Source organism: Mytilus edulis, chromosome 5, assembly GCF_963676685.1.
Source record: "Mytilus edulis chromosome 5, xbMytEdul2.2, whole genome shotgun sequence".
NCBI lineage: Eukaryota > Metazoa > Mollusca > Bivalvia > Mytilida > Mytilidae > Mytilus > Mytilus edulis.
In genome coordinates, this window is record NC_092348.1 from 76,818,837 (window position 1) to 76,844,674 (window position 25,838).

At 32.4% G+C, this 25,838-nt stretch overlaps 2 protein-coding genes across 2 annotated transcripts in view; both read left to right on the forward strand.

The window, feature by feature from the left end:
• Nucleotides 1–2,416: 2,416 nt before the first annotated feature.
• Nucleotides 2,417–25,838, forward strand: part of LOC139524476 (uncharacterized) — a 52,347-nt gene continuing 28,925 nt past the window's right edge. Inside the window, exons 1-5 of the mRNA XM_071319263.1 lie at nucleotides 2,417–2,486; nucleotides 5,076–5,438; nucleotides 7,103–7,423; nucleotides 8,604–8,924; nucleotides 9,368–9,727. Coding sequence (XP_071175364.1) covers nucleotides 2,444–2,486; nucleotides 5,076–5,438; nucleotides 7,103–7,423; nucleotides 8,604–8,924; nucleotides 9,368–9,727 — 1,408 coding nt within the window. The 5' untranslated portion in view covers nucleotides 2,417–2,443. The remainder of the gene's footprint in view (nucleotides 2,487–5,075; nucleotides 5,439–7,102; nucleotides 7,424–8,603; nucleotides 8,925–9,367; nucleotides 9,728–25,838) is intronic.
• Nucleotides 13,465–25,289, forward strand: LOC139524478 (uncharacterized). Its single transcript, XM_071319265.1, has 4 exons — nucleotides 13,465–13,527; nucleotides 21,976–22,389; nucleotides 23,058–23,267; nucleotides 24,512–25,289. The coding sequence occupies exons 2-4, from the start codon at nucleotides 21,976–21,978 to the stop codon at nucleotides 24,755–24,757; spliced, it is 870 nt and encodes a 289-aa protein (XP_071175366.1). The 5' UTR covers nucleotides 13,465–13,527; the 3' UTR covers nucleotides 24,758–25,289.

Consider the following 25,838-nt stretch of genomic DNA (forward strand, 5'->3'; position numbering starts at 1 on the left):
TCATAGTGTTTTATGGTTTGTATCTTTTTGACTTTTCTCAAGTTTTGTTTGATTTGTAAATATATATATATTATGCTGTAGATTTCCATTCTGTCGGTATCCTTTTCAATCATTCTTGTTGTTAACTAAAACAAGACATCGGTGGTTTTGATGTGGATTCTACCCTATTTTCGGGATTGGTTTTAGCTCCAGAGGCTCCATACTTATAGAAATCAGCAGTTTGATATTCATATCGATGTTAATCTTTGTCTCTCAAAGTTAAGGTTGGTTCAAACATTCAGTATGCCTTCAGAATATACACATATTGTCAAGTATTTCAATAACGGCCGCGTACCAGTCTTCTCAATCTTATGCTATATGTTGTTGTGTTAAGTTGTAGTGTGAGCACAAGTTCGAAATTGAAATCAACAGAAACATTGTACCGGATGGCTGTCGATGATTGATGAATTGACTGATTGATTGATTACGACTAATGTCAAATTTATTTGATCTGCGTATTCAAGATAATAATATATCAATTTAAGGTAGATGGGGTTTTAATTTAATTCCAGAGAATTTTTGGATAAATTGTCAAAATGTTTATATCATGGTTTTTTCAAAAATAAAATAAAGAGTATGAGTCATCGTGCTTTTTTTCACGCTACAGGTTGAGCAAAATTGATAGATTTTGTAAGGTTATCAAGGGTACCAGGATTATAGTTTAGTACGCCAGACGCGCGTTTCGTCTACACAAGACTCATCAGTGACGCTCATATCAAAATATTTATAAATCCAAATAAGTACAAAGTTGAAGAGCATTGAGGATCCAAAATTCCAAAAAGTTGTGCCAAATACGGCGAAGGTAATCTATACCTGGGATAAGAAAATCCTTAGTTTTTCGAAAAATTCAGTTTTGTAAACAGGAAATTTTATAAAAATGACCACATTATTGATATTCATGTCAACACAGAAGTGTTGACTACTGGGCTGGTGATACCCTCGGGGACGAAACATCCACCAGCAGTGGCACCGACCCAGTGGTGTAAATTGTTATCAAGGTACCAGGATTATAATTTAGTACGCTTACCAGGATTATAATTTAGTAGCTTATGCATGGAAAACCCAAATTTTGGTAATAAAAAGTTAACTACAGCATGGAATTTCAAAATAAAATATGAGAACATAGCTCTGATTATATGCATTCAGATAAGGAAAATAAAAAATGGGGTCACGGGACTCGCTTTTTTGCTACATAATAAAATAGTAAATTCACAATACATTCTATTACAAAAGCTACTTTAGCGAGTTAAGTCCCCTTTTATATGCGTTATCTACCCTTATATCGCATATGTTTAAAAAAAAAAAGAATAATAAAACAAAAATAATCCGTTTTTTGTAAAAAAAAACAAAAAAACAAAAAAAAAACAGCTGTAAATATGATAAAACACATAATTTTCTATGTCAAAATGAAAAGTCCTACACATGAATTTCATACCACTCTCAAAATTTGTATATTTCATTAAAAATCTACACCGATTGTTATCTACTTTTTCGAAATCCAACATGAAGGAAGACACCATATATCTACCTTTATATGACTATAAAGCAAGATTTATACTATGAATTACTGATCCGGATTGTTAAAGTGTGTACTTATGTCTACCTACAAATGTATTGACAACGAACACGTTTTGCTAAAAGACAGCTTTATTATTTATTTATTATTTGGCGTTACAATCATGCTCTGGTGCCATCGTTATATTATCGTCTAGCTGAAAGATTAACATTGAGGACTCAAGATCAAATGAAAATCAGGGGTGGTGGTACATGTATGATTGCAGATAAGACAGGACTCCTTTGAGTAATTATTACTAGTTCTGGTTCCACTGATAGGACACAGATATTCAGTCTTAGAAGTAGCCCGATATGGGTTCCTGAAGTAACTGGTGGAGCTACTGTTATTATATTATAAAATTGTTAAACAACAACATAAAACTAGATATTTATTAGAAGTTCACCAAATTATTGAACATGTTTTTTTTTTTAATAAGGTGGCGAAAAAGATGTACTTATTAATATAAGTGAAGATGAATCACTTTCATATATTTATGGGATGCAACATATTAAAATTATAATGATTTTAATGCTTTTCAGAATAATTGATAACCAGTAAAACTAATATTAGATTGTATAAGAACTTTAAGTATCTCATTAATCTCTTTATAACATGCTTGACAGCGGAACAAGCATTTCAAATAATTTTTAAATTCCAGCTAAATTAATGTAAACAAATACTACTTTGTCGCTCATTGTCAACATAGAAATAGTATTTATGTTAAAAAATCATGTTAAATCAGGACTGCATTTTGAAAAGCTAATACAAAAAAAAATCGTCTAAATTTAAATGAAAGATTGTAAACGAAAATAAACTGAACAATTGACTAACTTCCTTGTTTATTTGTCAATGGCTTCCTTTTTGCTATTACATATTTTGATAACAACCGTTGGTGAGTTTATCTTTTATTTCTACCTACTAGTTTTTTATTCATCTAAAGCGCTGTCGGTAATATTCGTTCTGTCCTCATTATTCATGAATTCGGATAAAAATATCCATAGTGCATTAAAATGATTTAACGGTTGCAACTTCATTAGGCAAAATTGACTTCAAACGATCATACCAACGATGCTTGGCTGTTCAATTTGCACCTCTTTTTGTATATGAAGATTCTTTTCTAAACATTTGGATGATATAAGGAATGATCAAAGTTAGTTCTGGGTATGAAAGTTTCTAGACTTGTTCAAAATCATTTTAAATTTCAATGTTTTTTTTATGAATAAATAGCCAATTTACTCTCAAACAGCATTTACCTACCTGCTTGCTTTGTTACAAAACAATGCAGTGAATCAGGATCAATTGTGATGTTCTATCTAACATTACGGTGGTGCACACATCAATGTATAACAGTCTTCAGTTTTAGAAGTAGTCCGATCTGGGTTCCTAAAGTAACTGGGGGAGCTACTGTTATCATATTATAAAATTTTAAACAACAACAGAAAACTAGATATCTATTAGAAGTTCACCAAATTATTGAACATTTTTATTTTGAAATAAGGTGGCGAAAAAGGTGTACGTATTAGAATAAGTGAAGATGAATCACTTTCATATATTTATGGGATGCAACATATTAAAATTATAATGATTTTAATGATTTTCAGAAAAATTGACCTCAAACGATCATATCAACGATGCTTGGCTGTTCAATGTGCACCTCTTTTTGTATATGAATATTCTTTTCTAAACATTTGTATGATATAAGGAATGATCAAAGTTAGTTCTGGGTATGAAAGTTTCTAGACTTATTCAAAATCATTTAAAATTTCAATGTTTTTTTATGAATAAATAGCCAATTTACTCTCAAACAGCATTTACCTACCTGCTTGCTTTGTTACAAAACAATGCAGTGAATCAGGATCAATTGTGATGTTCTATCTGAAATTACGTTGGTGCACACATCAGTGTATAACAGTCGGTTGATTGATTGACTTTTGGTTCATCAAAGTCCAGTGGCAAATATTTCACATATGACAAAGATAAAACAATATGTAGGAACTATAATAGAAGTCGTGCTGTTTAAAGGTCGAGGAAATTTGGACTAAAAAACAAAGGTATATTTGCTATTTTTATTGCTCAGTCAGATAGAATTCTGTCTCTAGATCCCATAATTGCGGATTCGAATCCCGCTGTCATCATCAATGTCTTTTTAGTAAATTGATATAAATGGATTTTTATTAATATATTTTTTCAAGACATTACCTAGCTATTTCATTTGTTAAACTATATAGAACAGCATCGGATTCAACGACTAACTCTAAAAAGTCATAATATAACAAGTCGGAATAAAAATAAAAGAATGGAACTAGTATTACATGTAAACAATCACATTTATTTAACATTACAAAGAGCAATCGGAGATAGGAGGATAACAGTTAAAAATAGACATTTTCATAGACAAATAGGTTAAGCTGCGTGAATCATTCAGGACAAAAGATATCACTGATCCATCAAGAGAGTCATATATACTAAAGGGACTTTCAACCTTATAAGTCAAAAATAAACTGACAACATGGGTAAAAATAAAAAAGGAAAACAGACAAACATCGATACGTAAAAATTAACTTAGAAATTAGAGACTGCTCAAGACGAACCCCACTAAAGTTTGGGGTGATATCAGATGCTCTGGAATGGTAAACAAATCATGTTCCATGTATAGTACCCGTGGTGTAGCTCATATAAATACACACCCAGTGATCAGTCTCATTCGGTAGGTCACATTTAAGGAAAAGGGGACGGGATTGTAGTTATGACAATTCTATCACAAACGTCGTCATCTGTGAAACAGATATTGCATAACGGTCAACCAACTCGTGATGGCGTCCGTAAAATTAATGAGGGAATGATTTCAACTTCACCACTTTGATCTTTTGGTTTAATTTATTCTGTGTGAGCAGGAATCCTCTATTAAGGAATTCATAATAGGAAAATAAGGCCGCGGAATGTCGTATCAACTCACGGTGTGATACATACTCCGTATTCGGATGCTGCTTGGATTTTGCTACATCTAAATTGAAACTTCACAATTTGAAAGCTGAATTCATCGCTTTTGTCGGAAAATTTTGTTTTCAATTGACCCTCATCGTCAGTTTGTAGTTTTGAGTCAAGATATGAGGCAGACGTTGCTTATCCGGTGTATCCTTTATCTCCAGATCGAAGTATTGATGCGTTCAACAGTCACCAGCTTGTGAATTATTTAGTGAGAGAACATCATCTATTTAGCCTTAGTTTTACAGATACTGTTCACTTATTTGCTTTCTTCCTAAAAAGATTCATAAAAACAATAGAATAAGTCAAAAAGAATAGAAGTTTCCTCAGTGAAATAAACATACTCCTTCTGTGAATAATCATATGTATGACCAATTATCAGTTATGGCAACGTTATAATAACAACTTGCCCAAATGATTTTTAAATATATTTCATGATGTGTTTTTCTCTCAAAGTTTACAGAAATAATTTGATGCATTGTGTTTGAATTTTCAGTTAAGCTTACAATCGCACAAACAGTTACATTATCGCCGGGCCCGACAGTGACCGTTCTTGTAAACAGTCCAGTAACATTCTCTTGTACAACAACTTATTCCATGAGATTTCTTTTCATAAGAGATAGCACAAAACCAGCCGGAACTACTGCGGTGACGCTTGGCAATTTAAAGGGTGTATGTTCAACACTGTCCTTGGACTCAGACTATGTTGTAAATTGTGATACAGTGATCGGTCCATACAATTTCACTATTAAATCTGTTACATCTAAATACCATAATAGTAAAATCACATGTACTGTGCAGTATGGAAGCAGCACAAGTATTGATATTGCCTCTGCTGTAACAACAATATCAGTAAAAGGTAAGGTATAACGCTAGAAAATAATCATACTCCAAGTTTTTAACCAAAATAATCGAATCTTTATATTCCACTCGCTATGAGCACTTCATTTACCTGACCATAAAAGTGTTCTTGTATATATATGATAATTCAAGTAACAGAGTTTAAAAATTAAAAATTAAAATTTCTATTTATCTTTTTTTCAATATGACTTCTATAGATGTCATAATTTCATATGAAACATGCGAAAATCTAAAAGCATTAATTTAAGGTCCAATTTTCGTTACCTTTTTTTGTATTTTCAAAAATCAAAGACCAATATATTAAGATGAATAAGAACAAATACTGCCATCTTACATACACTTTTAAAAAATAACAGGTTCATCCCGCAATAGCAGGTAGAGTGTCAAATTAGACCCAAACTCGCTTTAGTTGTTTTACATTAACTTCGTCATTTCTGGCCATTTTACATTTTACTGAACGATATTAGATTGTCTCATTCACGAAGGCAATACGATGAATAAAGGCAACAGTAGTATACCGCTATTCAAAATTCATATATCGATAGATAAAAAACAAATCAAGGTTACAAACTCAAAACTGGGGGAAACGTACCAAATATAAGGGAACTGCGACACATCAGAGACACAACACCGAAATGTAACACACACAGAAACGAACTATAATGTAACAATGGCCATTTTCCTGATTTGGTACAGGGTATTTTATGAACAAATGGTGGGTTGAACCTGGTTTTGTTGCATGCCAAACCTCCCGCTTTAATGGCAGTGTTAATTATTTAAGGAATGACTGTAAAATAAATCTGTCTATGAAGAAATAACATTAAAAATGTGGTTCACTGAATAACGCGCGTAGCGGGTTATTTAACAATGTGCACCACATTTTTTATGTTATTTCGAATAGACAGAAAAATATTACATTCATTTCTTATAATTTAATTCTAAATTCCATTTTAATCGTACAAAACCATAAAAATCGTTGATGACGTCACGGTCACATGACTACATTATGTCTATGGGCTGATAACAAAATAACGTCAGCCAATCAAAGACGTGTGACATCCAAAATTAAATTATAACATTAAGAGGACAACATAACACGACAGGGTTACAATATATAAACAGATAAATGGGAGAAAATATTGGACAGAGAAACAAACGAATAATAGCCATCAAAAGGTAACAGGTGAAAAAATATAATTGATGTCTTAAACATCATTTTGGTTATTGATGTAGAGTTGTTCCCTTGAGAATCATATCGTGTCTTGTCCTTTTCAAAATTCTCTACATGTGTGTTAAGGAAATCCTCTACCAGTGAGAAAACATGTTAATGCATATTTATATTAGGGCTAAATGCTGACTCAACCATCATGCATGACAAAAACAACTGAACTTATGTTAAAAGTTTGATGTTTTAAAATTTATATTATATACCCCGAAAGCTGGGTTTCTTATGTTTGTTTTCTTTTCCATTAGTTTGTGAACTTAATGAATTTACAATATCATATTTTCAAGTTTTGCATATAATGGAATTTATATACCGGTATAACATATACTAAGAATGTGTGTAGCTGCAATTTTATTCGGAAGTACTACAAAGAAGTCATATACCAACCACTGTCTTGTCGATGTGTCTTATATAACATTCATGTTATATACTTATAGACTTTCAGCTTACAACGTCATCAAGAAGAGCTACAACTGGTGTCAACTTTTCCTTCACGTGTACAACTGTTCAAACCTTTGTAGTTTTAAATAAAGATGGTGGACCTTATTGTGTGGTAAACGGAGTCCAGGATGGTACATGTAAGCTGGATTCGAGTTGTTCTTCAATCAACATGTACAATTGTAACATTACTACCGGAACTTTCACATTCACCATTCCTGGGGCATTTGTTACAGACAGTTTACATGATTCTAAATGGAACTGTCAAAGTCCATTTGGAATAGGAAATCCTTCAAATAATTTCGAAATGTATGTTAGAAGTAAGTGATATGTAAAGACAATAGGTAATGAGGCTTAGACATCAATGCATATGTTATACTTTTGATACTTCAATGTGTGTTTGCGTGGATCGTTGGGTTGCATCTCCTAACATATATATGTTTCATCTGTATTCATTCATATCGAATAATTGGCATTCAGGTTCATAAAACAAATTGATTTTCAAACTAAAATACATGAAGAATGGTTCTATTATATAACAAAACAGGAAAATTTTGCTTTTACATGTTGTCACTGATACAGCAATAAAACATAAACAATTCATATAAAGTCCAGGCACGATCTTTTACAATTGTCAAAGTTGTGAACCGTACGTCAAGCTCTGAATCGCATGAAGTAGAGACAATTTATAACTTAACTTATAAAAGAAAGGTGAAAGATACAAGAGGGATAGTCAACATCATCAATCGAAAAAACAATGACCACGACATAGCTAAACAACGAAACAGACAAACAGACAAACCATAGCACACAAAACGCAATATAAAAAACAGAAGTATAAGCAACACGAACCTCACCAATAACTGGGGATGATCCCTGGTGCTCGGATTGTTTCATTTAAGATATTCCATTTCAAGTTCAATTTCTATGGGACTCGTGTAATAAAAAAACATTAAACAATGGATCAACTAAAAATGAGCAGAATTTATAGACGGGCTCATTGGTTTTTATAAATGTGTTCTGGGAGGAGAGGGGTAGCAATGAAACGGTTTTGCAATCATTCTCTTATGTCTTTGTTTTGTTCCTCTTATTCTCTGCCTGTGTGTTAAAACAAATACCTGCCATACAGACAATATTTATTATAAATATCAGTTTACATTAACACTTTTCTAAATAATATCGGTATTATAGAGGACGAATAGAGCTTCACTGAAGTCTTTATAGTAACAGTCACATAGTTTTCAATTTTTAACATTCCTTTTATGTTAGGATCTTTCCGATGTGCAAACATGTGTTCCTTTGCTTGCGTTTGCTTCATTACTATTCTAATAACACAGTTACTTGCTCTTCAGTATTTCATTAATAGAATTTAATTTGCTTTGTAGTTCCTCTCACAATAAATGCCATTTTATTAGTAAGCTGTGCATTTGGTGTACGAAATTAATATCTTCGATAATTACCATTATTTTATTTATACGAAGCCTTATCGTTATATTACAGTATCCATGAAAACTATAACTATTACACCAGCTGGTACCAACGACCAATTAAACGGTGTAGAAGGACAGACACAAACATTTACATGCACAACAAGCCCTTGTCGTCCCGCTGCCTGGATACAATGGTACATAGGCACCCAAAATTTAACAACACAATCAGCGATACATATTTCCGAACAAGCTGGCAATACATTTATATCTTCCAGTACATTGACATATACTTGGATATCTGCTGATCATAACAAATCAATGTACTGCGAAGCTATTAACTTTAAGGAAGCACAGACAGTAACATCAGCAAAGATACTTATTTACATCCATAGTAAGTACTAATGCAATTAATTGTTTTTGGAGTGTATCTTATCATAAAACATCACCAACAACCAAAACAGTTTTGCTCAATTTAATGTAATTACTTCTACTTTGTTACATTATTCATGAATTGTCCTCTGTTACTTTAATGGAATGTATCAGGTTTGTTGGTTCAATTAAAAGCAATAAAAAACAAAAACAACACTTACACCAAATACATGTAGGTTTCAATGGATGGTTTAAAGATTCACATTTACATCAACATCATAATGAAAATTTTATGCAAATTGAAATAATTTTGTTCCACCAAATCTTCAATGAACAAAAATGAAAACGCGCAACACCTTGTTAATTTTTTTAACGAAACACATGCACTGACGTCTCTTTTTTCGTGTTAGATAGATAACGTCATTTTGATGTTATTTTTTCAAAATTGACATTTGTTTTGTTTAGATGAAGGTGACTTTACATTAACTGGGTCCGACAATTTCATCATCAGTAATCAGCCGTTTACACTAAACTGTTCTTCTCATATTGCACCAAGAGGCGAAGCAGCATATTTCTACAAAGATAATATTAGTACCATTAACATACGTTATCTACCATCAACATCAACGTGTTATGGGATACCACAAGATAGCACACCAGTATTCATATGCAATGACACATGTAGTTGTTCAGAAGACGCTAGAATATTCACGTGGACTTATAGCGGGACTGTTATCAACCAGCGAATGACATTTAAATGTGGCATGGATTTCGGTACTGATAAAAGTAACATCACATACAGGGAATTGACTTTTGAAAGATCATGTAAGTGCTTTTAGGTTTGGAAAAAAGTCTATGATGTAGGATGACAAGTATGCTAGATTTCCAATCGTTTTAATTTTTTATCACTCCGTCAAATCAGGTGTTAATAGGACGTTTTGCGTTTGTTTTACAAGAAAACGTTTAGCAAAAGTGGTAATATTTTAATCAGTCTCATATCGCACATACTGAGAAAAGTTATTAGATGTATCGTTAATTAACCCATTTTTGACAGCATTCTATGGAACATGTCGCTGGAGACTAAACCATTGGTTCCTTTGCAAACTTAAGTAAACTTATAACCTAGCTTTAATTATTAACTTACAAAGTTTGAACTCCTATAAAAGTAAAAACAAAATCACAATTAGAGTTCGATCTTTTGTGTATTATCTTAAAAAAATCATCAGGAACAACGTTAACGAACCTTTCATTATACAACTGAACTGCGAATGATGGCAATATCAGTTCGTTATAACATGGAAGTATTATATTAACAGGAACTACATCGATTAATTAGCATTTATTTATAACCCGGGTAGCCCTGTAGAAAAGATATGGAAACTGTCTAATTAGTACGCTGTCGTGAATTTCTTTTGTGACTATCTGCGATGCCGCGGTCATAAATTGACCATGCAGAGATACTTCTTATCAATCACGTGGTTTTAATCGAGACAGCTTAACAATAACACCTGTCGGAAAACACTTTTACTTATTTCAATCGCGTCGGTGGACCTTTATACGTGAACAACTTATTTAAACAAATCGACTGATGCATAAAAAATGAAAATCGGCCCAGAATTAATTATTCTACAACGATTTGAAATAGTGAGTGACATTATATTTTATTAGTTTGTGGGTGAAGTTTAAATCGCGATTAAGGTGTGTTCCGGTTACCGCCGGTTAACAATAAATATATTTGATAAATATTAAAACTATGAAATTTAGAGTTATTTATATGGTTAAGTTACTTGATAATCCTGGAAAGTAGACATTTCCAGTTTATAATACGAAAATTAATCGAGCAAGTACCAATCATCAAAATACAGCAGAAGAAAACAGAGATCTAACTACGTTATATAGCTAATTGTGTAATATATTTTTGTCCTCTAAAATTTGTTATCACTATCCGACCAAATGAAACCGTCCAAATGATACTGGTAAATGTTATGGAACAGTCGCACAAGAATTTGTCAAATCCTTGAGTCGCAGTACTAAAAAAAATGTCAACTAATCGGGGTTCAGCTGAACATTCGTATATACCAACCAATGATCTTACCCTGGATTTAGAGCGAAGCTTAACAATTCCTAATTTGTCTAAAATCTCTTTGATCTTTTGATTTTATCAGAACGATTATTTACAATCTTCTTAAAAATGCAGGAAATGTGTGCCACTCAGTGGAGTAATCAGTAGTTATTATATAATCACAACTTGCGATATATATTACATATAGCCGGTTTAATTTAAGATTTAAATTATTTAATTAGCAAAACAGTGAAATTTATATTTTACACCTCAGTAATCACACTGGTTCAAACTAGATTATCGTTAGTATAAACTCTTGCATTAAATTTACTCACTGTATTATTTCGCTCTTTTTATTGGATATAAACTTTTCCTTTGTTGTTAACTGTTTATTTATACTATTGCAAAGTGTTTTCTTTACATTTTTGAATTTGATATTACGTTGAAATTAGATATTACGTTGAAATTGGATATTACGTAAAAGCTACTTGGAATTTTTTGATTGCCTTTTTTGAGTTTAAGTGACTTTTGAAGTTGATAGTAATGAACTTTTCCGCCGTTAAAGTACAGTGGAGATCACTTCTAACCTCTCATTAAATCTGTCAGGAGAACTGTTCTAGAACAGTACGTAGAACTGTCAGCCTGACACCTTTTAGTCAGTTCTAGGTTAGAACTGTTCTAGCTAGAACTGATTTGGTCAGTTCTACCTAGAACTGATTTGGACAGTTCTACCTTGAACTGATTTGGACAGTTCTACCTAGAACTGATCCTGACAGTTCTACCCTAGAACTGATCCTGACAGTTCTAGCTAGAACTGACCAGATATTTGGTCAGTTCTACTTCTAGAACAGTTCTACGGTTAGAATTGATTTCTATTTCTACGGCTATAATTGATTTTTATAAATTCTACGGCCAGAATTGATTTATAAATTCTACGGCTAAAATTGATTTATAAATTCTACGGCTAAAATTGATTTATAAATTCTACGGCTTAAATTGATTTTTATACATTTTACGGCCAGAATTGATTTATAAATTCTACGACTAAAATTGATTTATAAATTCTACGGCTAGAGTTGATTTGTAAGTTTTAAGAACACTTTGCCTTAATATACAGGGTTGGGTAAAAAAGCTATTTAAATTATATAGAGTTTTGCTATTTTGCCGGTTTTATTTCAGATTTATAATCGGCAAGACTTAGGCAGCAACCATTTGATTTTCGGGGGGTGGGGTGGGGGGGGGGGGGGGGGCTATGTTTTTTTTTTGGAAAAAAAAGTTTGTTTCCAGTTTTTAGTGAAAAAAATAATTTGCTTTGGACCCTGAGAAAAAAAATTGTTTGTTTCATCCTCAGCTGCCACAATATGTTATGCTAAAATTGAAAGAAAAAAATTGTTTTCGCTTTGTCGCTAAAAAAAATAGATTGTTCTTCGCCGAAGTCGAAAAAAAAAGTTTGTACAGAAAAAAACTCATACCCCCTCCCCCCCGCCCCAGAAAATCAAATGGTTGCTGCCTTAGAGAACATGTTTAACCTGTTAATCCCGCCATATTATGCATGTATGTGCCTGTTCCAAGTCAGGAGCATGTAATTCAGTGATTTTCTTTTGTTGATGTGTTACATAATTTTTTGTTTTTCTCTCAATTTTTGTACATAAATTAGGCCGTTAGTATTAGGGGGTGGGGGGCATTTTTATTTGAATTGTTACATCAGAGGCCCCTGAGGGGCCTCGGGTGTATTGCCATCGCCGACTTTTCATAGATCTTCAAAGATCAAAGGAATACATATATAATTCGTGTTGGGAAATTAACCATTATGAACCCGCGGACCTATATAGTGCAGAATAATATTCCTTATCGCTTCTTTTAAATTCATGTTTTCAAAGGAAACTCAGTTTTTTTAATTTTTCTTAATGCAAATTTATAATATGAAAATGTTTTGTCGATAGAAATATTAGTATATTAATCAAACGATCTTCAATATCAATGACGTGTCGAAAAATTGTTGTTGCGGATGAATACCACGAGTGCGCAAGAGGACAAGAGCGAGCGTGTAGAAAATCAAGAGGAAATCAATTCGCACAGTTACACACAGAAAAGTAATTATATTTCAATTATTTGATTTGAAGTAACCTTTTTAAACCGTTTATAGCATATTTGTCTATAATATTAACGTAGCAAAACCCGTAAAATTTAATCTGTCATAATATTAATAGAAATTATCAGGTCGCGTCCCCCGCAGCCATTTTGAAAATATCAGCAGATTGGGAAGGAGAAACAAAAATCTGCAAGGCCTTTAAAGATAAGGTTACTTTTTTAGTATTTTTTATAACAACAATTTGTTTTTATAAAGATCTCAGCAATTTTTGGAGTTAAATTTCTTTTCTTCGTAAATAACAAGTAGACTGATCACTTGGACACACACACGGAACTATTTTCTGTTTTTTAAGATACTGTTTCGGATTTTCGCTCCTTCTCCAACTTAGTTTGTTGCATTAGTATATGTGAATATGATTATGTCCCTTGACTGGAAAATACGCGGAATTTGTTTTGTAATGACTTTGACTATGTAAGTAATTCTAATATATAATTATTGGTTGTATTTATTGTTTATATAACATTCAGAGAATCTTCGACTTCTTCTTCCAAAAGTCTTACCTTTACACTGAAACGTCAGAATTTGGGTAAATCACATTTACTGAATTACTATAGATATATTGGGAGGATCATTACAGTTTTGGAGATATAAATATAGATTAACTGTCCTGTTTTTTTAAGTCTTCCTTAGTTTGTAGTATTGTATTATTTCGACCATACATGACATGTGTTGCCAAAATTATATGATAATTTGATGACATACTTAAGTGCTAATCATACTCTACAGCATTATTTATTTTAAATGTGTAACCATATCCATGTCAAATTTTAGTAACTTATATTAGACATTTGTTCACACATACATGCATGTGAGAACTTGAATTGAGCAAATATGATGATAGTTATATCTATGAGCAATACAATCAGTTAAATTTATCTATGAGCACCCATGAGATCTAAAAATTGAGCAAATATGATCAGTTATATGTTGAGTAAAATTTGAGCTAGATCTACTCAATTGAGTTAGATATAAATTAATATTGAGACTAATCTAAATGGTTTTTTGAGCACATATGAGCCTTTTTATACTATTGAGAGCAATATTGGGATACTGCATGAGCAAACTAAGCAAATCTTTATTGAGACAAACCTATGAGCGCTATATAATATATGCACAGAGATATTGAATATCTATTTTAAATTTGAGCCTTTTCAGTTTAAGAGCATTAATAATGAGCAACTATCATCACTTTGATTTATGAATTTTTTGTTTATTAAAATTATGTATAGATGAGAAGTTCTATATTATATATAGTTATAAGTATTAGTCGTGCAGATTGTTGTACATTGATCAAATGATATGTTGAAATTTATATATATATCACTAAATACACATAGGCATATATTGATTAATAGTGTGTTCATTATCAAAGTAAATTAACTACATGTATAGCTATACATTTGTTAAACATCGAGAACAATAAAACATACAATACATACATAAACACAAACTACATAGCTACAGGCTCTTGGAGAAAAATGCAACAACAGAATGAATGAAATAATTCCAAACTTAACATCAGTGTTATGTGGGAGTTTCCACCAGGGGTCTGATATATTTTCTCCAAACTCTCGGGGTAAACAGTGTCTTGCTAACTCACTAGTTTTTCTTACTTTATCAAAATTAGGAGACGTCAAACAGTGGTCAAGTGACATTTTAGATAAGGTTCTATTAAGTGGTGATAATCTTTATAACTCAATTAAAAACAAAGGTTTGACACACAACCATTTGCTACCTACAGATCTACCAAAGTATTTCTTTTATCAGAAAAAATATTTTTCTTTAACATTGAAAGAGACATATTCTGGGTACGTAGACAATTTTGTTGATTCTTATCCTTTTCTATCATTAGAAACATGTGTACAACTGCTAGTAAATTTTTTACACTATAGTCATGGGAGAAGTCGTTACAAAGCTAGTGTAGATATGATCTTAGTGGTGTTAGATTATGGAATTGCACTGAAAAAAATAGATGAGAGGGTTTATGTTTTTGACTCCCATAGCAGAAGCAATTATGGTTTGTGCAATGAAAATGGTAGTTCGGTAATGGTTGAATTAGATGGAGATGTTTACAGCATATGTAGTTTTCTAAGGTCTTTAATTCGTTCCCTTACAAGTGCAGATCTTGAAGAAATAGAATGTAACTGTCAGTTTTTAGCAGTGACTGAAATACAGCGTTACTATTTTTTTTCAAAAAAAGAACAAATTTATATATTGGATAATCATGATAACAAAAGTACAGCATGTACAAGTCTAGGTAGTTATGAAGATTCAAAAATCGATAAAACGTATAAAAAACAGGGAAGGAAAAGAAAGTTGGAAAGTAACACAGAAGCATTAAAGAAGTGTAAAATTGATAGTTTTGGTAATGCACATGACAAGAATATAGACAATCAATCTGTAAAGCAAACATCATGTGATATCATAACAACTTTTAAGAAAGTTGTTAGTTGTGGTCCTGAATATGTATGTTGTTGTTGTATCCAGACATGGTTTAGGCATAATGTTTGTCGTGATAGCCCAGCTATTTTGAAAAATATTGATGAGTCTCTATTAACTTATAATGCTGAGTCGCAAGGTAAACGGTGGCTGTGTTATTGTTGTTATGACAGTTTAAAACAAAAGCAAGTTCCAAGTTTATCACTTGCAAATTGGTTACATTTCCCTGAAAGACCCCAAGACCTTGAACTAACATCATTAGAAGAGCGCTTAGTTGCACCTCGAATTCCATTCATGGTCATATATGAAAAAGCAAGGGGAGGCCAATATGCTGTAAAAGGTAATGTTGTAAATGTGCCAGTTGATGTGAACAAAACTATTAGAGTTCTTCCACGTATGTTAAATGATTGTGAAACTATACCTGTGAAGCTGAAAAGAAAGCAAAGTTATAAGCACCATGTTTTATACAAAAATATAAGACCAAACAAGGTTCTAAATGCTGCCAGATATTTAGTATCTAATAGTACATTATTTATAAATGAGGGTATAACAGTTGATGAATCGTGGCTAGAAAATTACCAAACGGCACTAGTAAATAACCAGGATGACGAAATTGACAATAGAAATACTAGTACAGAACTAGAGAGTGAGAATAGCAGTGTAGTTCAAGATAAAAAATCTTAATCATGGCTTATTAAACAGTAGTTTTTCTGAAAATGGGAAACTGAATGCTAGTACCACTATTAGTAAACCCTTATATCAAACAGATGATGAATTCTCAGAAGTAGATATGCATGACAAAGTAGATGGTAACCTTGATACTGTAATGCACCCTGCTGATTTTAGGGAATTCAATCAGATATTAAATTTGGCCCCTGGTGAAGGCAACGTAACATTAAGCTTGTATGAAGATAAAGATGCGGAGTATTTAGCCTTTCCTTCTGTTTATGCTGGAACATCGAGAGATTACAGTAAATTCAAAGTTCCAATTTATTATAGCCAGGTTGTTAAATGGGAATTAAGGAATATTGATAGAAGAGTGGCCACTAATGTTCCTCTCATATGTTTTAAGATGAAAAAGGTTCAGATAAAGTTAATGAGAGATAAAGTTTCTATGGCAGTTAGAAAATTCAAGTCAAAAGGAAAGAAGCTAACTGCTGGTGAAGTTGTAGAACCAGGTGGTATAGATAAACTTGTTAAGCTTGATGAAGGTTATAGAGTTTTAAAATCTGTCCGTTCCTCACCACCATATTGGGAGCAAGCTAAAAAGGATATATTTGGTATGATAAGGCAGCTTGGGCTTCCAACTCTTTTCTTATCATTTTCTGCAGCAGAGACAAAATGGGTTCCTCTCCCTCAAACATTGTCTAAACTCTCTGATAATAAGGAATTGTCAGATGAAGAGGTAAATAATTTATCATGGCAAGATAAATGTAGGTTAATTAAGAGTGATCCTGTGACATGTGTCAGGTATTTTGATCATAAAGTGCAAAAATTTATAAACATGGTTTTGAAGCATCCATCTCATCCTGTTGGAGAAATTAAGGATTTCTTTTATCGTGTTGAATTCCAGCATCGGGGTTCACCTCATATTCATATGCTTCTATGGATTGCCAATGCACCTACTTTTTCACCAGAGTACAGTGAAAGCAATGAGATTACTGATTTTATTGATAAATATATATCTTGTCAGAAAGGTGGCGCTAATCCTGATCTAATAAATTACCAATCACACCGGTATGCTAAGACTTGTAGAAAGAAGGGAAAAGCTATATGTAGATTTGGGTACCCATTACCACCAATGCCAAAGACTATGATTTTGACTCTATGTGTGCAACTGATAGAAGTAAGCAGGCAAAGCTTAATTTGGTTAAAATCAATGAGGCTTTGAATAATGCAAAACAAGGAGATGAAAGTACATTTGAAGAATTCCTATCCAAATTGGAGTTGAATTTCGATTCATATATACTTGCTGTACGCAGTGGATTGGCAACTACAAAAGTTTTTCTTAAGAGAAGTTTAGCTGAAATACGTATTAATTCTTACAATAAGGTCTTATTGGAAAGCTGGGAAGCTAACATGGACATCCAATTTATTATAGATGCATTTTCCTGTGTGAGTTACATTGTTTCGTATATATCTAAAGGTCAAAGGGGTATGTCAAATTTGCTATCTGATGCAAGTCGAGAAGCCAAGGACAGAGCAAGTGGTGTCCGGGACCAGGTGCGATCAGTCTGTAATAAATTTCTTACTCATGTGGAAATAGGTGCCCAAGAGGCAGTTTATCTACTGCTCCAAATACCCCTACGTAAGAGTTCAAGGGCAGTGAAATTTATCAATCATCACCTCCAGAAGAGAGGACAGTTCTATTGAAACCAAATGATGTTCTTGAAAAGATGGCAAAAAACAGTACAGATATTGAAACTGACAATATATTGAAACAGTACACAAGAAGACCAAAAGTCCTTGAAAATGTCTGCCTTGCAGACTATGTAGCTTGGTTTGAAATAAGAAATTACAAGAAAAAATGTAATGTAGATCAAGACTTCAATTTAGACAGTGAAAATCCAGAAAATGACGATTCTGTAGAAATGTCCGACTTACAGGAAGAAAGAACAAATACAACAGATCCTAATGATACTAGTAATAGATTTGAACAAATTGATAGTAACACATCCGATACTGAATCAACTCATATTACCCTCACTTATCAGCTACCTAAAGAAATAGAGTTGAAAAATGGGCTAAAATTGGTAAAAAGGAAATTTGAGAAGGTAATAAGATATGTTAGGTTTAATGTAGACATTGATAGGGAAAATCATTTTAGAGAAAAACTTATGCTATTTTTACCATGGCGAAATGAAAATATTGATTTAATGGCTACATTTTCTACATATGAGGAACATTACACAAATGTCCAATCTCATATAAGCACAAAACAGGCACTGTATGAGAGAGTTGCTCCATTAAATAATATTGACGAAAATGTTTTCCTTGATGATGATGATGCTATAGACAGCAGCACTGATGATATAGATCAAACTGAAATAAGTGCAAAATATGGGTGTTTTAATCCAGATGATAAATCACTGCATCAATCGTATGACTTGGGAATAGATTTGGGCATAAGAAAGTCAGTAGTAGGTGTTAATGTTGTTTCAGAGGCATTATTACCTGAAAGCAAATATAGAGAAACGATCAGATCCTTAAACAAGGAACAAAAGTGTATATTTTACCATATTCTACATTGGTTTAAGGTCAATACAGATGAGCCATTGTATGCATTTCTATCAGGTGGGGCTGGTGTTGGAAAATCTGTAACAACCAGGGCTATGTACCAAGCATTATATAGGTTTTTTTCCCATCAAATTGACAGTTGTCCAGATGACGTAAGAATTTTAATGTGTGCTCCAACTGGAAAGGCTGCCCATAACATAGGTGGCAATACACTTCACTCAGCCTTCCATATACCGGCGAATCAGAGCTTGTCATATAACCCCTAGATATGCAACAGCTTAATACTCTAAGGAGTAAATATGCTGCCTTATCAGTTGTTTTCATAGATGAAATATCGATGGTAGGAAATCGAATGTTTAACTACATCAATATGAGACTACAGGAGGTAAAAGGTAATTTAAGGCCATTTGGAGGTGTTAGTATAATTGCCATAGGTGATCTATATCAGTTGAAGCCAGTAATGGATGGTTGGATTTTCTTAGATATTAAAGCAGGTTATGGACCATTGGGATCAAATCTATGGATCGATCACTTCCTTATGTATGAACTACAAACTATAATGCGTCAGAAAGATGACAAGATTTTCGCTGAATTTTTGAACAGATTGAGGGAAGGTTATCACACTAATGATGATCTTAGGATGATTAAAGAAAGGGCTGTAAATAACAAGGACCCTAGGAGACCATTAGCAGATGAATCTTTGCCACATTTGTTTACAACCAGGAGAGAAGTATTTGCATACAATGAAAAGATCTATTGTGAAACAAACAATGCTAAGTGTATGGTTAAAGCTGTTGATTCAGTTTGTGGAGATATGACAATTGAGATATCTCAAAAAATATTGCATAGAATTCCAAATGATAGTTCAAAAACAATGGGGATAGAAAGCACCTTATTTCTTGCTGAAAACATACCTGCAGAGGTTTGCGTGAATATTGACGTTGAAGATGGGTTAACAAATGGAGCTTCATGTTTAGTGAGAAAATTTGATTACAGAGTAGAAGGTTCAGAAAGATGCAGTATAGTCTGGGTTGAGTTCAATGATGAAAATATTGGTAAGAAATGCAGAAATCAATTTAGACATCTATATCTACCTCATATATCAAAAGATTGGATACCTATTTTAGAAGTAACCAGGAAATTTTCTATCCAGTACTTCAAATCTTATCAGATTGTAAGAAGACAGTTCCCTCTGCATTTAGCAGCAGCTAAAACTATCCACAAATCTCAGGGTGCAACAATGCCTGAAGGTGCTGTAATAGACTTTGGTACTAGAAAAACTGATCATATACATTATGTTGGTTTAAGTAGAGTTCAAAATATGTCTAAAGTCATCATTTTGAATTTAAATGAGGAAAAAATATCAACATCAATTGATGTACAGATAGAAATGGAAAGACTACGAAGCATACATTTGCCATTGTCCATCCCAAATTTAAGTCAGGATGATAGAGAAAATTTTACTGTAGCTTACCACAATACTAGGTCATTACATATGCATATGGATGACTTACAACATGAATATGATATGAAAAATGTTGATGTACTTGTATTGTCTGAAACGAGATTAACAAAAAATGATGCATATGACAAGTTCAGCTTGGAAGGGGTATACAACTGTTCGGTATGACTATATGACGTCTGATAACAGTAGACCACATTATGGTATGATACTGTTTAAGAAATCATATTTACCAAGTAATGAATGCTCTTACCGATTGTTACTTGGTATTGAAGTTGTCACATTAATATTAGAGGGAAAGATATACTGCTATTTTATATATTGTTCTCCGACCATATCTACAAAAGAGAGGCTGGTTGCCCTTTTCACTCAACTTTACCAGGAAGCAGGATTAGACAGCAAGGTATTCATTATGGGCGACTTCAATGTAGATAATCTGAAACAGTCATTTTTATCAGATTTTGGCAAACAGCTAGGATTTTCTCAACTAATGACGAGCTTTACTACCGACTATGGTACATTATTAGACCACATATATACCAACATAGATATATGTAGCAGTAATATAACATATGGAACTCTTGAAAGCTACTATTCAGATCACAAGCCAATTTTTTTCAAACTAAATTTGAATTCCATCCTAAACAATGTTGAATGACTCTGCACATGATAACGATTATCTACATCCTGTTCTAAGGATGCTACCCATCAACAATTACTTGCTGTGAAACGTCACCTTTGTGTCATTTTTGTGATAAATGTAACAATTAAGAGTAAATTGAAATATATCAAAACAAGATAATTTTCTAATAAACATATAATAAAATCCAAACCATAGTAACAAACTGGATTTTAGTGTCTACATGAATGCTTGAAAATAGAAATTTCCTGTTTTTGAACTGTTAAACAGCTAATTGTAACAGGACATAGTCACATTCCCAGGATTAAAATATATCAGTACTCCATAATTAATCTGTATAAAAAATTAATTTCTCTAATCTGGAAATATGAACATTGATGAGAAGTTATAAAAATCCACCTGTTCTATATATTTGCTAGAATTCTAATGTAAAAATATGTGTGGTTCATCCACACATTTGCCAAACATATTCTCAGTAGACTGTGTTATTCACAGTGCTAAGAATTGCAACAATGTAAAAAAATGTAAGTATACACAAATTTACATGTTACAACAGAACCCGGGTCTCTGTACAGTAGCAAAATAAACAGTTGCTTATAATAAATATACATATATATATATAAATATATATTGGGAATGACTAGTAATGGCCTGAACTAAGGTCCCTCTTCGCCATATAAAAAGATCTCTGCCACTGAGACCATTATATCCAATATAATGACAAGAAAATTAGTAATTTTAATGTTAGAACTAATGCCCATATTAAATAATAAAATACATGTATGCAAATTTGTCAAACACTACTGAAAACTGCACAAGCTTCTGAAAATGTTTCATCAAAATACCAAATGTGCGACTGCAGAATGAATATAATATATTGAATAATATATCAAAAGGTCATTTTTAGAATGTATTCATACCAAAAGTGTAAATATATTAAATGATACATGTTAAAGTGAGCGCTGTACATGTGCATCTCTTAACAAAGAATATCAGAAGTACAGCAATTGAACAAAATTTAAAATAAATAATGTTCTACATGTATCTTATACCAAGCAATAAAGAGTCCTTTTCATTTCAGATGAACACATTGGAAAAGCTGTCGGATAGGTCTGCACCATTCACGTCGCCCATCAAAGTTAAGATAGTAGCCAGGAGTCAGCAGATGACCTCAAAAGCTGGCAACACATACATGACAATGTCAATGGCTGACAGTACAGGAATAAAGAAGGCTGTCCTGTATGATGTGTCATTAGCAGATAAAATGGAGGAAGGGAAATCAATCCTCTTAAGGAATTACACTGTCAGTAATGGCAGTGTAATGGTAAACACCAAATCTAAAGTGTCAAATACCAGTGAGGTGATGGTAGACAGAGAAAGAGAAAGGCAGGCCAGAGAAATAATATACCCACCTACATCACCGTTTTTGAACATAAAAGAAGCCCTTGTAATGCCAGTTGGTAGCATGCTATCAACAAAAGGACTAATTGTGGAGGTATGTTGTGAGTTTCTATCTTAACATAATCTGATACTTCAATCATCAAAAATATATGTGTTTATTTAGGCGTACTTCCACGTTGTTGTACTCTATGTACATCCTGTGCAGACAATAACTGTAGTATAATCTAATGAGTAAATGGATTGCATGTTTTCCATACCATAAAAGCAACTCGAGGGTAATTCTTGGCGCTATGGTTTCAACAGTTTAGGAATATAGGACCAAAAACAAGATTTTTTTCAGATTCTCTGCAATAATCAGTGTACAGAAATATATGAAAGTATTGGTCCTTGATGAAGGTTCAATTTCATATAAAGAAATCAGTATTAATCATTAAATTTGGGGTTTATAACCTAAACTCTGTAAATTGTTTCGAAAAATGATATATATATCAGTTTTTGGAAATGCTTAATCTAACTGAATTTTGAGTCCAAAGTTTCAAAATATTGCCAAATAAAATAATCACAAGATGTAACAAAATGAATCTTGCTGCCATTGACGATTGCCAAATAAAATAATCACAAGATGTAACAAAATAAATCTTACTGCCATTAACGATTGCCAAATAAAATAATCACAAGATGTAACAAAATGATCCTTAAATACATGTATATATATATTGTTATATACATGTTTTTTCTGAATAAATCAATATATTATTACAGGAAGCAATGGTGAAAGTTGTTATGGGTGATGTCCCTATTAAAGAAATAACAATAGAAGAAGATGGTAAAAAGATGATTGTCAGCTTGTGGCGGCAACACAGCGCCAATGAAGAAGTTGTCATTGGGAAGTTTGTCCAAATAGAAAACATTGCCATCAAAAAGTTTAATGGCAGTAATGTTGGAAATACTACTGCCAGAACAAAGATAATAGTAAGTTACAAAAATACATTGTACAGACCATGATATTTGCTGGTTATACGTTGTAAGCTATTAAAATGTCAACAGATATGAAAAGTGTGAGTTCACTGAACTAAGGATAGGCGATAATCATATAAAATACATCTATATATATTATTGAAAACATCTATAGTGTAAACTCTCATTATGGGACCATATAAAGCTGACTATGGGGAATGGGCTATGCTAATTATAGAAGGCTGTTTGGTAACCAATAGTTGTTAATTTCTGTGTCATATTAGTCTCTAATGGAGAATTGTCTCATTGGCAATCATACCACATCTGAATTCCCGTATTAACTGTACACACATTGGTGGCCAATGGGTGTTGATTGCTTTCTAATCGGGTTGTTGTTGCCCAAAACCACTCCCGATTTCCATTTGGAATATAATTAACAAATAAAATAAATAAAAAAATTGGCAGGATGATTATAATTGTTGAAAATGGCTTGATTTTTCTGTTAAAGTATACCAACATCTACTATTATTGGGCAATTATGATATTTAAAAATTAATTAAACATTGAGATGCGGACACATTTTTAAGACCACCACTGATTACATGAGATAAAAGATGACGAATATGTAGACAAAAATAATAAATTATATCTCACAATTACAATACTACATGTACTAATGTGCCTGTCTATATTAAGATGGTGTGAAAGGTAGTTTAAATAATAAGACAAAAGGAATGGTTTTCAATTCAATAAGTATATTTATTGTATAGCAATATAATATTTCCCACAGAAAATAACCAAAAGTTAGCGTGCAATAAATTCCAATATTGCACTAGTGCAATAAATCTATAAAAAAACATGACATCATCAATGTCAAAACCTCATTTAAACCAATTTTTACTTGAAATATCATATTGCTATACAATAAAAGGGTTATTGCATGAATATTGGGGAATATTGTCCCTCGTAGAAAATAAAATTTTATTTTTACTTTCAAATATTATATTGCTATACAATAAAAGGGTTATTGCATGAATATTGGGGAATATTGTCCCTCGTAGAACATATATTGCACTCGCAAGCTCGTGCAATATAGGATTCTACTCGGGACAATATTCCCCAATATTCATGCAATAACCCTATAGTATTATAACAAATAACTATAATACCATTATACAAAATGTGCCATATCAATAAAATTTAAGCAGTGCAAAATGTTCTATGTATATTAAAACTAATGAATTTAATGCAATTTACAGATAGACGTATCTCCACCAGAAAAAAAACATATGTGTGAGGTGATAGGGTATGAAAAAGAAGAGGAATGCTTGGTCCTAAATTGCTTAGAAGCAGAAAATGTTATAGACATTAAAGTGGCAAGGGCAATTCTTGAGATTTGCTTTGGGGAAGATGCCACACCTGAGGATGTTCTTGACAGAACAATGCCAATAATGGTCAACATAACAGAAGTGTCTGGGGTTGCAACAGACATTGTACAAATATAATTCCATCAACGTGATCAAGACATTTTATGAAATTTTACAGTGAAGTCCAAGTTTTGTTATTACAATAATTATCTCCATATGTACCATTTACAATGCTGAATTTTATAGTATATGGTATATTAATGACAATTGTTTTGAAATAGTGCTGCTGATAAGTTATAGTATTAAGGTCAAAGAATGTTAATTATGCAACACAAATTGTTTCAGTTCCCAATAAAACAACCACAATGATGACATTTCTCATCTCCCAACTTTACAAGATAATGAAGAATGTTCAAATCATTACCTGGGACAATTCTGGCTTCCCGAGAGCTTTGTAATAGTATTTTTGGTATATTCCAATGCAATATATATATAAAATGTAAAATTTCTCTTTTATGAATATTTGTGATAGTTGTGGAAGAAAAACATAATAGCTGCTAATCAAATGATAAGTTGTCTGTGATAACATTATAAATATCTGTGATACTATAAATAATCATAAATGTAGGGCCATTTTTGTGCAATTAAAATTTTATACAAATAAAAAAAATACAAACTAATATAGGCAATGTAAGGATCAAACATTTTGAAGTATAAGTATAAGAAAACAGATATTCATTACTAATAACTGAGTTACTAATATGCATGTTCAAAAATAACAGTGCAAAATTATACCTATATATAAGTGCATGAAAAAAAAAAGGCTGCTATGAATTATGTTCAATTGGATGTCTGTATTAATTATGTGAATTGGAAGACAAAATAGGAAAAAATATAAATAGCTACATGAGGGGTATAGGCGTACAATATATATATATATATATATATATATATAGTTTGTATTTTTTTTATTTGTATAAAATTTTAATTGCACATATATATATAACTCGTCTAAACATCAACCCAACAATGTTAGATCTGTAAATTTGCTTTCGCAAATTTTTGGTTCTTCCCTCGCCGGGATTCGAACCCATGCTACTGTGATATCGTGACACCAAATCGCCTGCACTGCAGCCGTCCCGCTAGACCACACGACCACCTGGGCTCTCAAAAAAGAGCTTTCGGTGGGCATGTGTTACCTTTCCACGTCAGTTTTAAT